At 40.6% G+C, this 15,000-nt stretch overlaps 2 protein-coding genes across 2 annotated transcripts in view; one reads left to right on the top strand and one right to left on the bottom strand.

The window, feature by feature from the left end:
* The window catches only part of LOC137993698 (xaa-Pro aminopeptidase 3-like), a 29,971-nt gene extending 28,992 nt beyond the window's left edge, over positions 1-979 (bottom strand). The window contains exons 1-2 of the mRNA XM_068839673.1: positions 887-979; positions 657-815 (exon numbers count right to left, since the gene is read on the bottom strand). Coding sequence (XP_068695774.1) covers positions 657-815; positions 887-950 — 223 coding nt within the window. The 5' untranslated portion in view covers positions 951-979. The remainder of the gene's footprint in view (positions 1-656; positions 816-886) is intronic.
* A 73-nt stretch (positions 980-1,052) lies between these two features.
* The window catches only part of LOC137993697 (disintegrin and metalloproteinase domain-containing protein 10-like), a 14,531-nt gene continuing 583 nt past the window's right edge, over positions 1,053-15,000 (top strand). The window contains exons 1-5 of the mRNA XM_068839672.1: positions 1,053-2,250; positions 6,640-6,979; positions 7,852-8,150; positions 10,945-11,092; positions 12,176-15,000. The exon at positions 12,176-15,000 is cut by the window's right edge and continues 583 nt beyond it. Of these exons, the coding sequence (XP_068695773.1) occupies positions 1,102-2,250; positions 6,640-6,979; positions 7,852-8,150; positions 10,945-11,092; positions 12,176-12,402 (2,163 nt within the window). The 5' untranslated portion in view covers positions 1,053-1,101 and the 3' untranslated portion in view covers positions 12,403-15,000. The remainder of the gene's footprint in view (positions 2,251-6,639; positions 6,980-7,851; positions 8,151-10,944; positions 11,093-12,175) is intronic.

Genomic DNA, 15,000 nt, shown 5'->3' with positions numbered 1-15,000 from the left:
CCGACTCAGTTCGTGTGTATTGGACAACCCTTGTTTAAGCGTCAAAGGGTTAATGGGACAAGGGTTAATGTTTAGGACAAATGCCTGACAAATGTCTCAGGAGGGAAATGAGCAGATTGAGCTTGATTGGGCCATAAACAAGCAGTGAGTAGGAAAAAATTAAGGCTGCGCAGTGAAATTAAGCATTTGAAACGCTGGCAAAAAGCAACATGGAATTGGCGTGACTTTACCCATTCATCCCTGAAGTGTACCCCATTGACGATTAAAATTGTCTGGCGTTAGACAGAGTCAAATACTCACTCTCAGGATTGAACAAGTTATCCCTGGCTTGCACCTGAAATCACTGACAAGCATGTTGGTGTACTGAACAATAGCTATACTATTATGCAAAATACGAGCAACCTTTTGCTTTTGTTTTGTAAACCAACATGGCCATCTAACCACATGAGCGCAAACCAAGAATTGGCCCTTTCTCTTTCCCGCTGGTATTTTTTACAGGCCACAGGTCACAGGCTGCTGGTCATTGTTTTACCAATACAGACAGTACCTAAACATTCATAAAAGCTAACCTTAGGCCTAAAAACTTTCTGTTTTGGTTAAACAATGACTTGTGACCTGTGACCTGCAGATACCGGAAAAGAAGAATATAATGTTACCTTCATTGGAATCAGCTACTCCTCCAGCCAGTCTGCTTAAGTTGAAAAAGAGGACAGGACGGTGACTCCTAACTAGGGCGGATAATCCTGCTATCTGACCCATTCTCCATCTTGAGAACGTTTTCCCGTTTGTCGTGGTGTAGATATGCCTTTTGCAAACTATCCAAAAAACACCATTATTAATACTAAAGTGATTGAGACCCAATTGAGCCACTCTCATTTCAACTTACCGCATGCACTTAACCGATAAGCTTTAGATTTTCGGAAGAGCGTCCCACTGAACTCGGCCGCCATCTTGAAATTTGAAAGTCGGAATATTTCGGGATCACTCGTAAATTTCCGAAAATATCAGAAGCGTGACCACCGCGTCCTTTTTTCATGGGTATATGGGTGGGGGCCTACAGACTGATATTGCAACTCCTTTGACTGTTCGTTTGCAAGCACCATGGTCGTTAAATTTAGTTTTGTTGTTTTCTTTCTATTGACCGTTGCCTTTCGATCTGAGGCTGCTGTCGGGAGACAGCTAGGAAAATTTATCAAGCACTACGAGCCACTCTACTACGACATTGACTCTCTTCACAGTGTACACCGCAGAGCCGTTGAAAGTAGTAGCGATGCAAACTTCGCTTTCTCTGCTTTCGGAAAATTTCATCGCCTGAACTTGCGACCTGACAGAGAAATATTTACAGGGGATGCTAAAATCCTATCTGGAGATGGAAAGCCTTTCCCGTTTGATCGAGATGCCATTGTGAGGGGGTATGTTGAGGGCGCTACCAATTCTGATGTCTATGGTGTTATCGACAAGAAAGATGGATTCCACGGGAAAATATTGAGTGGAACAGAAAACTATTACGTCGACCCTTCCTCGTGGTACTTTGATGAAAAGCAGGACTTCCCCTCAGTTATTTACAAAGATACAGACCTTGAATATAATCACGCTTACGCCGACATCAAACAACGAATTCCAGCCGACATGCATCCTGAACGAGTCCGCCGCTCTTCAAAGAACGAGGGAAGCCGCGTCCGAAGGCAAACTCCAGAAGAGCTCGAGAAAAATGCCTGCACGCTTGGTCTTTACGCTGATAATTTTTTCACTGAGTTATTTGGTGGTAAAACAAATGCCATCCTGCAGCTAGTCAAGCAGGTACAAGCAGCACAGATAATATATATGAACGCGTTCAACAACTCGGATTACTATTTTCCCAAAGGTATAACATTTCGCGTTAGCACTGTTGTTGTGTTCAATAAAACCGATCCTTTGCCCAGTGGTCTCCCAGCCCAAGTTAAAGACTCAAACGTCGGCGTTGATACATTATTGGATTATTTTTCAAGCATGAATCATGACACAGTTTGCGAGGCTTTCTTATTTACTAATCGCGATTTTGAAGGAGGAATTTTAGGCCTTGCGTGGATTGGTTCGAGTAATGAAGGGCGAGCAGGAGGAATCTGCGATAAATTTTCCGATTATGGAGGAGGCAGAAAAAGAAGTTACAATACTGGAACTGTCACAATGACTTTGTACGGACGATTTACCCCACCGAGAATTTCCGAAATTACTTTCGTCCACGAGCTTGGACATGGGTTTGGATCTGAGGTATGTATCTAAGCGCCTATATTGTCTTGAAAATATTTCTTGTGGGTGTTTTTTGTGGTGTATTATTTATACTTTAGCACTAAGTAAAACAAATTTGATGAATAAGTGAACTAGATATGTGCATTGCTGCACCGTTAGGACTTGAAAGGGTTATGACATACAGGTGGAAAAGTTAATGCTGCGGGTGACAGGGCAATCAACACCCACTTGCAGACATTTTGTCTTTGTAGTTCATATTTCATTGAGCATGCTTCTGATGTGCTTGCGTCATTGATTAGTATTTCCTCTTATGAAAGGTATTTATAGGTATGACCAGCAGGAAATGTTGCAGGTTGAAAAAATTAAAATATTGGACAGAAATTAGTAATATTCATTGACACAGATGGGTTACAATAATTTTTCTAATGAGCACAACTAATTTTGGGGCTGAGGCTAAATGGTCCCCTTTTTTGTGATTTATCTGAGCCTGAAAACATGTTAAAGTTGTATGGTGTACTAACTTAAAGTTCGACTAGAAACTGAGTTGTTCTTTAGAGTATCATGAAATAAGAAAACTACATTGTTAATGTGTTTGAGTTAATTGTCCTGTCATACTACAGTTTAACAGTTCTTTGCATTTACGATCGATCTCACATGTCCATGGACAAGGGCTTTCTTTCAGCCCACTTCATGGGCCGTTGATTTAAGTCTGCGGTTAAAAATACTGATCATGTGACAACATTTTTTGTGGCTCTGCGATTTCGAAAATGCCGGTCACATGACAGCATTTTCTGTTGCTCTCCTTGAAGAGAAAAGTGCGAAATGATGTTGACGGCGAGTAAAACCAGCCGAAGCCATTACCTTGGAGAAGCCTTGTCCGAGGAAACAAGGTAAAGTCTGCTTGCGAGCCAAGTGGCCCATTGGGCTGGAGCTTATCCCGGTTTCTGTAGCATGAAGCAACTAGGGGTATTCCCACTCCCCCCTGGATGGGATGCTAGTCCATCGCAGGGCTACCCCCAGCATTAAATTCTCCCCGTACCCATTTATACACCTGAGTGGAGAGAGGCACTGTGAGAGTAAAGTGTCTTGCCCAAGAACACAACACAATGCCCCTGGCCAGGACCTGAACCCAGACCACTCACTCTGAGTTGAGCACACTAACCATGAGGCCACTGCACCTTCATGCAAGGAAGTAAGAAGCGGTATAATAGACACATTAGTGCAAGCAGGTGGAAAATATACTTCAGGCCAAGGCTGCTGCCAAAGAAAATTTTAAGGGGGCCCTCAGAGCTAAACACTGAGAACTTAGGAGCCCAACATATGAAGTGAAAGGTGTTGCTGTGAAAAATTAAGGCGCCCAGAGCTATTCTTTGGGAGCCCCAGGCTACCGGGCTCCTGTTAGGCAACAGCCTTGCTTCAGGTTTCTTTCTTTTTGCGTGCGTCGAAAGAACCGAGGAATAGTGTCACATGATTGGTATTTCCGAAACCATGATCAGAACTTTTTAACCGCAGACTGAAACCAACAGTCCATGAAGTGGGCTGAAGAAAAAAGCCCTTGTCCACTGATGTCTGAGATCGATAGGGGAGTCAGGGTGGTTTAGTGGTCATCAACCACGTCTCCCACCTCTGTGACCCGGGTTCAACTCTGGCTCGGGTCATATGTGTAGTTTCAGTCAATCTCAATCTGACTCTGAGGGTTTTTCTCGGGGTACTTCCATTTTCCTCCCTCCTTAAAATCGACTCCCAGCCTATTCCATCTGCTCTGAAGTCATACATGGGTCGTCTTGAGGGGCCAAGCGCCTAGCCGGCTGCACAGCTCCTTTGGTCCAAGCTCGTTGAGCTGCGCCCTTAGAAATTCATTCTCAGACTGCGAGAAAGGACAATTAGCAGGTCAGATATTATTATTATTATTATTATTATTATTATTATTATTATTATTATTATTATTATTATTATTATGACTCTAACTCTCGGCCTTGGTATGGTTGATGTCAGCCTTAAAGTGCCCCCTGTGTCTGCACGTGGTGCATCTTGGTAGACAGAGAGTCTGAATAGGTCATTACATTTAATTGTTAAAGAAAAGCCATGTTCTATGAAAGATCAATGTACAGAAGCACCACATCAACATTCATCTCCTCAGTTTTAAGAAAGTTTAAAAGCAGTTTGATCAATTTAGGTGTTAAAGTGTGTTCTCCTGAACTACTTAATTAAAGCAGCAATTTGTGGTAGTTTTGTTTTTATTTGGTTTCATGACTTACTATTACTTCCAAGACAATACTAGATTGATGCAACCAACACTTAGCTCAAACTCAGGGAATTCAGGGCTACTTATTACAATTAACAAAATGAAGTTACAGTGGATTTCACAAAATTTTTGACAAGCAGGGTGCAATGTTTGTCTTAAATTTCCAAAGTTCGCTTTGAACTTGGGAATTTCATTACATAACTGTCAATCAAATGGCAAACTTTGAAATAAACTTGGGAATTTCTCACCAAACTTTGTGGGAATGCGGCGAAGTAAATGAGTGCCTTCAGCATGCAAGGAAAGGCAATTCCAAGTTTTGTTCGGCAACAAATTATTGAAAGCTGCATGGTTAATTAGAATGGAAAGGACCATCTCAAAATAAGAAAGAAGAAATTTAGCGTTCTTCCACAGGAATCACTGACTCTTGAAATTGACAATTATTGTCTTCTCCAGTATGTAGCAGCTTGCACGGACAATGCATTTTTGTGATAAGTTTTCAGTGGTGAGGACTACTGTGGGGGTAACCGATGTCAACAAACTTCACCACATTCCCACAAAGTTTGGTGTAAAATTCCCAGGTTTGTTTCATTAAAGTTTGCCATTATTTTGATTGACATTTACGTAATAAAATTCCCAAGCTCAAAGCAAACTTTGGTAATTTAAAACGGACTTTACAAACCATCTGTCAAAATGTTTTTTTGAAATCTACTGTAAAAATAATGATTATTATTAAAAACTGAAGTACAGATATCAGATTTCCAGCATTTTCGTTGGCTCACCGGATGCAGGTTATAGTTCATATACCTGCTCTACCTGATATGGTCAAGGAATGTGTCATCAATGAAGCGACCTGAAATGCTGAGAAAAAATGGCTGTCAAAAGCCGTTTTGGACCGGAATTGACCAAGGCAGATAAATAAAATCAACATGGAAGAGTTGTTGATCCTGGAGTTTTTAATAAAACAATTATTCCACTGGTCAGGCTTAATTGCTGGATATAAAATGATTATAATCCAACTCAGCGAGTTATCTATCACTTCATATCCAGTGTGCCCTCGTAGAATAATAAATTATTAATTATTTATTGTAACACCAAGAATTACATTTTTTGCTATGGTTAAGTTTAGTCAGAGTCAACCATGTCTCATACTTACAACAGGTAGGTTATGTGGCTGCGAATGTATGTCTTGAAAATGTCTAGTGCAAGTCATAATGGTGGGGCAACATTTTATCCCCTTGCAAAGGATATTGAGCCTTTTCTTGTCATCAATGTAACTGTGTTCAAAATACTATAAGGTTCACTGGTGTCGCGCACTGGAGGCACAGTTGGTTGAGCACCTGGATTTCATGCGGGAGGTTGTGAGTTCAACTCCGGCCAGACCAACACTCAGGGTCTTTAAATAACTGAGGAGAAAGTGCTGCCTTTGTAATTACGTCCGCAAATGGTTAGACTCTCTAGTCTTCTCAGATATGGACGAAAAACCGTAGGCCCCGTCTCACAACCCTTCAGTGTTCCTGTGGGGCATAAAAGAACCCACACACTTGTTGCAAAGAGTAGGGCATGTAGTTCCCGGTGTTGTGGTCAGTCTTCTGTGCTATATCATGGTTGGGAGGGTAAAAAAGGGCGCACTTAATTTGGAACCTCGCTCTGTTGTGCGACCCCCACCACAGCCTGTTTCTCTGTTGTGGTGAAAGTGATTAAATAGTATTTTGTGATTATTTAAATAAAAAATACGAATGAATTTGAAGATTTAATTTCTTAGTTTCTCAGTGACCTCAATTTCAAAAGCTCGGACAGGCTGATCTTTTCTCCATAGGTTTTCTGCATTCTTTGCATCCAAATTAAAGAAACCATTTTCCAGCAGATTTAAGATCCCTTCTATTACATTTGCCACTCTTTTATTTAGGATAGGGATAAAAAGTATTAATACGTACTAATAAAAAAACCCATAATATTACTTTGGGCCTGGTGCTGGTATTGTGTTTTGAGACATTGAATTTTTGGTTTGCATCAGATCTGTGTATTTTGCCGCAAGTAAATTATATTAAATCCCTGAGGACTATCTAGCGACTGCTTGGAAAAACTTATCAGCTCCACAATTCATCATGTCAACTTTAGCTTGTTCATTTGTAGATTGATGTGTGTGTGTTTAATTTCTTTTAAAGCATGATCCCTCCGGTAATTCTGATTGTGTTCCTGGAGGTCTTGAAGGAAATTACATCATGTTTGACAAAGCAACATCTGGTGTCAGAGCCAACAATGATAGATTCTCAAAGTGTAGCAAAGATCAGATCAAAAAGAATGTTGACTTCAAGCGTCCGAAGTACAGTGGTTGCTTTAAAAAGGGCGATGAACCCATTTGTGGAAACAAGATTGTGGAGGAAAATGAACAGTGTGACTGTGGTGATGAAAATACTTGTACGGAAAAATGTTGCATTCCAGCTGGCAGGGATCGTGCGTGCAAGCTGGTATTGGAGCCTGGTATATTATGTAGCCCAAGCCAAGGTCAGTATTAGGTTTTCACTCCAGGAGGGCACCATGGTGGTAGCACTGGTAAGGGAGCTTGAATGACTGTCAGTTTATTCACCAATATACAGTCTGGCAAGCTTCAAGCTTTCGCTATCGGTGAGAAGAACACCGGTATTGTTACTGTACACGTATTTGAAATTATTAGGTGGGTTTGAGACATGATGTGGTATTAAAGGCTTGTTAACCCATTGACTCCTGGGAGTTGGACTTGATAGATTTTACTCTGTCTATCACCAGATGATGTCACTCGTCAATTGAGGCAGTCCAGGGTGGTTCATGTGTCAATGGGTTAGCGTGCACTCAAAAACAAAAGTCCCCATTTTGCCCATTGACTTTGGAGTTGGACTTAATGGCTCGTCAACAGGGGCAGCCCATGGTGGTTCAGGTGCCAGTGGGTTAAGACTGGAAATTATTCTGTTTGCATTCGTCATCGTCTGATGAAAATTCAATTATTGTCAAGTCAATTTCAAATTGTAGTCAGACAATACCTGGACATCAAATTAATGTCTTGACTGTGTACATGTACTTTTTATTTGTTTTGATTTACAACCTATTCATAAATTGAGAGTGCACAGTATTTTTCTATTTTAAAATACATGTAGTCACTCAATGCACTTTAAAAGAGTGAGAAAGCAGGCTTACGGACTGAATATATCATGTCCTATTAAGGAAGAAAAATTAGTACAGTATATATTTCCAGCATTGATATTCCCTTTTTCGAAAAGATTCTCACAGTGTTGAAGAAATTGTTGGTCTTGCATGTTTAATCCCTTCTTGTACAATATTTTATGTTACTAAAAAATATGCAGGCTAACAACATTTTTGTTGGGTACATTTATGTGTTTCAGGTCCTTGTTGTACAGAACAATGCAGATATGCCGGTCGCGACAGAATTTGTTCCAAATCAACAGATTGCACTAAAAACCAAACTTGCAGTGGCTTGTCCTTCAGTTGCAATACCCCTGAACCTGTGCGAAATGAGACATTGTGTGACCAAGGCCGGCGTGTGTGCTATGCTGGGCAATGCTCGGTGTCAGTGTGTGCAAAGTATAACATGGAATCATGTTCCTGTACTGTCAATTCTGAACTTTGTGACTTGTGTTGCAAGCAAGATGGGGTGTGTACTCCCTCAAGCAAGCTGGCATTGGTATGATACAATAATAGTTATTTTAATGAATGAATTGAAATATTTTCTTCAGCGAAAATATTGATACCACATGAGCTACTTCTTTAGCTCAGTTGATCAGTGTGACAAAGTTTCCAAGATCTCAAAATCCTTAGTAAACACATTCGTACAAGGGGACAATTTGACCTGTTTGCACTATTTGGGATTAAGTCTTTGTTAGCGTTCCAGCCTGATCACTATTGGTTTTAGGTTTTCCCTTGAGTTCTCTGTACATTGTGTGTCATGTTACCCATCATATATGGACATATACGAGGTTTTTGTTATTCATTAAATTCTTGGTTCCGCCATTTTGATAGTTTGTTTGGTTTATTGTGAATACATCACAACTGGCAACAAAGTTTTTTGGGATTGTTTTGATCAAGCACAGGCGGTGGATGAATTAGGTTAGGATTTGGGCCTACACGACAGGAAAATGCCGGGCAAAGGGCAGCGTACGAGTGGAAATCGGCAAAGCGACAAAATATGTGGTGGGAACGGAATGGGAGTCCTACACCGATCAACTGGACTTTTATTTCCTTGCAAAGAGAGTTTCCAATGGTAAAGCAAAGAAGGGAGTTCTTGTGACAAATCGTCCAGCAGAGACTTATCAACATTACTAGCTAAAGACCTGGTGGCTCCGGCGTTGCTAAAAGAGGATGCAGTCACGTATGAGGTGATCGTGGAGAAACTTCAAAAACAACTGAAACCCGAAAAATCAATGCTGGTAGCCAGGTACGAGTTCTATAAACCGAGCAAGGTATCCTAGTGAGTCAGTTAATCACTATGTAGCCACCTTGAAGAACTTGGCCAGTACTATTCCAAATTCTTGCCTGATTAGGTGACTCACCTAGCTCCACTCCGTCCACTATTGCTGAAGGAGGCAAAGTGGTCCTGGGAAGCTGAGGAAGATGCTAGCTTCAACAAAGTGAAAGATATGCTGCTTCAAGATAAAGTCCTGGTACATTATGATCCTGATCTGCCTCTGGTACTAGCTTCTGATAGCTCCTCATTATGGCCTTGGTGCAGTCCTGTCACACCTCCTAGACAAGAAAGACCCATTTCTTACGCATCCCGCATGTTGTTAGAGACCGAGAAAAAGTACTCACAGATAGAGAATGAGGCCTTGTCTTTGGCGTGGGGTGTGAAGAAGTTTCAAAACTACCCCACTTCACCCTGGTTACAGATCATCAACCCCTGAAATTCATCATGGACCCGAGGAAAGCAGTACCCATTACTGCAGCAGCTTGGATTCAGCGCTGGTGTCTGTTCTTGGGTGCCTTTATGTACAATATTGAGTTCAGAGGGACCAAGTAGCATGCTAACTGCAATGGGCTCTCTTGTGTGCCCCGACCTCAAGCACCTGCTGACAAACTGGATGAAGTGGAGATGTTTCATGCCTCTGTAATTGAGACCCTTCCTGTGACTGAACAAGAACTAAGGCTGCAAACAAGGAGAGACCCTGTTCTGTCTTGTGTTCTTGAACTTGTGGAGGCAGGCTGGTAGACGGCAGTGAAAGTCCACCCCAACCTCATCCCTTATGCTCATCATAGCAGCGAAATCTTACTCCATAATGGAATCCTGATGTAGCAGTAGAGTAATTGTGCCAGCCAGATTGAGAGAGAGAGAGAGTTCTGGAAACACTTCATGAAGGGCACATCAGTATGGTCAAAATGAAGGGAGTGTCTTGTGGGTATGTTCGGTGGCCAAATTGTGACAAAGAAATGGAAAGCACTGTCTGAAATTGTGTTGGGTGTTAGGAAGCTGCAAACAATCCAGCCCTGTCACCTCTGCATGGTTGGGAGTTTCCCGACCTTCTCTGGCAGAGGCTTCATGTGGATTTTCCGGGGGCCTGTTAAGGGGAAGATGCTTATGGTGGAGCTTGATGCACACAGCAAGTGGCCCGAAATTTTCATGATGGACAACACTACGGCTAAAGAGAAAGTCAACACACTAAAAGTGATACCGGAAGAGGACATACATTCCTCTGGACATGACAGTCAGCATTTGACTACAGACAAGGCGCAACCTTACAGCCGCCTTATTACCACATCTGCCTATTGGCCGTTTTTATACTAGAGACGTCAAATATGTATAAAGACGGGCGAGAGATTCATTAATACAATACAATACATACTTAATTGACCACTCCCCATAAGGGCTTTTCAGGGCCAATGAAACACAACGAAACGACGGAACAGAACAACAACAACTGTGAAGAATCCTGACTGGCCGGAGGCAAACCAGTTGGCTATTTACAAGTGCAGTTGGGAAGTTGCACGAGGGACTACCATGATCAAATTCAACTAGTGGTCAGAATGGGTCTCAGAATCTCCAGATCTCAAGGCAAGCGCCCTAACCACTGGGCCACACTGCCTCTCATGACGAACTACATCTCTAGACGAACTACATCGTTTAGTGCGTCTTCAAAAATGCACTAAAGGATTTAGTTTATCCAGACGTATAATTGGTCTCTTGCCCGTCTTTATATGGGATTAAATTAAATTGCTGAAAGTCGTCCAGACGTATTAGACGTCTCTACTATAAAAACGGTCATTCTCAATTGAGTAGACACCTACTCAAAATGATATTGAAATGCCTGCATTTATTCATCAGTATACATTATCATATTAATTAAGTGCACACACTAAAAAGGTAAAAATAGAGTGGACCACTCCTTTCACGTCAAAAACGTGAAATTTTATCAACACAAATAGTTTCTCCCCCGGTACTGATTGCATTTTTAAGTTTTTTGTTGTTGTTGTTTTTTTTTTTGCAGTTCCCACCAGAACTGAAAGGCCTAAAGCTTGTTCCAGGAACACCTTGTGATAACATGAATGGGTACTGTGATGTGTTTGCAGTGTGCCGTCGGGTCGACGCACATGGTCCCTTAATCCGACTCACGACAAAAATCTTTACTGGTGAAGGTATATATGAAACAAAAATACTTTTTCTTGTAATTTTTGTTCTGCATGTTTGAGAAATATTCTGAAATGAGCTACATGGTTATTAAAAGATTTTTATCGTGCTTTTCAGTAGATTACACTGAAAATAAGGCTTTACCAGTGTAATGTGTTTTTTTTCTAGGCCATCAAGTGGTAATTACCTATACAATGAAATTTGCATTCTTGCATTGTGATATTACTGATCCGCTACTCGTTCAAAAAGAGACTTGATCCAGTTTCCTGTTTATCAAAGGGGACTCTCTGTATACATGTTCTTAACTTTTTTTCGTTTTGTTTGTATTTTCCTCAAATCGTCAAGTAGTGTCACAGCTTTAAACACGAAAACACACACGTGGATTTTCTTCGTTTGCATTTGTTGCCTCATTGGCGCAGAAGGCTGTCGTTTTATATTTAGTCAGCCGAGAACGAAGTACTGAATACTGAAAGTGCATTGAATAACGAGCTCTCTCTGAAAGTTTGAACTCGCTATACCTGATAATCTCTGAGCAATGATCCTTTGAAATTTTTACAAAGGATGTATGACATCATTAGCCCCTATTGCCGCCACCCATTCATTGGCTCGTTGTCAAAGCTAAAAGGCTTAAAATTAGAGATTTAACTAGGTTTAACGAGGTATTTTACCTTTTTCAAATAACAGTGTTTTCTGAAAGCAAACTCCAATGTTAAAGGAACAATGTAAAGAATGAAATCTGCAGAGATCCCCTTATAAAAGGCGTAGATGCACGTCCGGCTGGTCAATCAACCGTAGTAACATAGTCAGATCTTTGTGATAATTTGTGCAATAAAAAGCCCGTCATGGCAATATGTCCTTGATGTTTTTTTATATGTTACCTGTTGTCGTTGTTGTTGTTGTTAATCCCCCATCCCTTTTTCTCGCGCTGGAAACATCGGGGATTTCGTATCAGTGTTGCTGTTAGTTGATCGCCATCTTGGGTAATGAGTTGTGTTTGAATGAATTCGAACAAAAGCAGAGCGTGAAGCAACCCCTTTTATAATACGTCTTCGTGTCTAAGATCGTTTAAAGTATTTGCTACTTTTCATCAGGCCTCAAGGAAACAGTTGAGAAGTATTGGTGGGCGATATTGCTTGGTACTATTGCCTTTGCTGTGATCGTCGCGCTCATGGTGTTCCTGTGCGCTCGCTACACACCAAGCAGTAATCCGCACAAAGAGGCCCAGAAACCAGCCAAGACACTGCCAGGTCGTAAGAGGAGACCCCCACCGCAACATCCCTACTACCAACAGGGAATGGAAATGCAGCAACGAGCATGAAATTAGTGGTGACCAGATGCAGCTGCAACAACAGTTCCAAATATAATGGCGTTCACGCAGTCCCCACGCATTGAACATGAGATGTCTTCGTAATGAAGAGAGTGTGAGCAAAATGTGTAAACATGAAAGTGCTATTTGTAATAGTTTAAGGCTGAGATAGGTAAGGATTATATTTGTGCTAGTACTGCGATATGGTTAATTGGACAAAAAGATAGGGGCACCTTATGGATAAACGGGGAAAATGGATCAACGAAGATAAGAGTGAAGCTTCCTGCATTTTTACGCATGTAGCTCGTTTTTTATTTTGTATACTTATACCTTGAAAAGAAAAACATGCCATAGCTTAGGTCCCCTGAATTTTAATACATGAAATTTGACCCAATTTTTTGAATAGTGAAAAAAAGGAAGGTTCTAAAGTGGCTTTGGGTGATTTTGCTTATTGCTTCATTATATAGCTGTTTTACGCTGTCATGCAAAGTCGAAATGCCTTTTTTTTTCACTCGAAGAAAGAGCGCTGTGATTCCTCGATTTAAAGGGGCTAGGTCACGCTATTTTAGGTAATTTTGTTAATTATGAGCTCTAAACGTCAAATTGGCAGAGCAAGAGTCTTTCATTTGCAAAATCACGGCCACATAACAACTGAGAATGATTTTCCAGCTGTGTAAATGACATTTTGATATAGACTGATATAAATTTGATAAAAGGTGGGCCGACGTTTTTCAAATTTATCCAAATTCAATCCATTTCAATCCTCTCCAGTTTTGTCCATCCATGTCCCTTCATGGCTTCCCTGTGTTTTGTTAGAGTTCTTCTATAGTTTTGAACAGTTATTTTGATATTTTAGTTAATTCTATGATCATTCGATCAGTGCTGAAATTGCCTAAAATTGCGTGACCTAGCCCCTTTAAAGTGACTCAAACCAGTTTCATTGCTTTCAAGCAACGCCCCTATTAGAAGGATCGGCACTACAACGCTGTATCGTACGTAAGCAAAAATTATGGTACCATATGAAACACCAATTATCGCTGAACAAGATGCAGTCATTATTGTGACGTATTATGCCACCGTGGCAACGGGCAAGCCTGTTAAAACACCCTTTATTTTGTCTTTAGTTGCTCGTATCTCAAAAACGGACTCGTGACCCCCATTTTGTGTTTCTGAAAAGTAGTCAGAAGGGCAGGATGAAACTTCCTGCAAGGTTTAAAAAATTCTGTACCGAGGATTCAGAGCCATTTTAATTCCGTGATTTTTTAAAGGTGGCTCTGATTCTGCAGTACAGAATTTTGGAGAAAGTTTCATCTTGGCTTTCGGCTTTCTGATCACTTTTCAGAAATAATAAGGGGGTCACAGAGTTCGTGTTTGAGATATGAACAACTAAATCCAAAATATAGGTGTTTTGCGAAGCTTTCTCGTTGCCAAGGTAACTTATTACGCCACAATAATGACCACATCTTTTTGGAAATAATCGGTGTTTCATATGGTACCATGAAATTGTTGTTAGGTGATATAGTGTTGTAGCGTCATTCGTTCTAGAGAAGGTGTCTTAGAAGTGTTGAAACTGTTTTGATCCACCTTTCTCGTTTTTACAGGTACTCGAGCCATCAAATATGATAATTATAGCTGTGAATGCTCTCTTGTCGTTGTTGCACAAATGAAAACTACGAAACATTGCTATTTATCTTGATATATGTCAAAGTAGATTGTTGCAATGCAAGAGGTAAAAGGTTTTGTGCGTTTAGGTAGATAGTGAGTCATTTTGTGAGAATCTAAGAAAAATTTCAACACATGAGTACTGCTAAGTAAATTTTTGCAAGTTAGACACTAAAAATGAAGGCAGCCAAACACGAATAGACAGGAAAATTTTTTAAATCCCTTTTTATCCTTTCGCCTCCAGTTCCTGCTTCGATCACGACTTGCGAAAGTTCCTTGTAAAAGTTAAGCGTTGCATATAATTTACCCAGCGGTGGAATCTCGTCTCGTGTTCGCTTATTTGGTGCAACGAGAAAGAAACAAGCTTCCCAGGCTTCAGTTGGTCTCATTCTTTCTTAAAGAAACTCGACTCGAACTGAAAAGTCACACATTACAAAGCAACTTGAATCATTTGGATTGAAGGGTGTTTTCACTTATTTTGTTAATTTTGAATTTAATTTTTAAATTGTTTGGCCCTATGGCGGAGATCGAACATTAATTTTAATTTTGCATTCCACATACAGCGTTATTTATCGGGGTAAATAAGAAAAAGAAGCACGTCGCACAATTTTAAAACAATGTGTGGGAAATTTACTCTTTGTAATTTATTTTGACTGCTAAGAGATTTTTGATTGGCAATGTATTTTGAAACAAACTATGCTAAGATGTTAAACATTTAATTGGTCGGCGTACTCACATTAAGGGCCTGTTTACATGGAAGCCTGTTCATATGAACTTTTTTTTCGGCTTCCATGTAAACAGGCCCTTAGTCTGCGTGGCAGACGTCTTTCCGGTTATCGTGTACACGATAACCGGAAATAAGTTGCCACGCAGGCTAATTAACTCAAATTGTAACTCTTAGAAGTTTTTAACCATTTCTTTGTAAGGAGATAAGTTGACAGATTTTTA

Source organism: Montipora foliosa, chromosome 2, assembly GCF_036669935.1.
Source record: "Montipora foliosa isolate CH-2021 chromosome 2, ASM3666993v2, whole genome shotgun sequence".
In the NCBI taxonomy this organism is placed as follows: domain Eukaryota; kingdom Metazoa; phylum Cnidaria; class Anthozoa; order Scleractinia; family Acroporidae; genus Montipora; species Montipora foliosa.
Note: the sequence above shows the minus strand (reverse complement) of the source record. Positions and strands in the feature narration are given on the sequence as shown.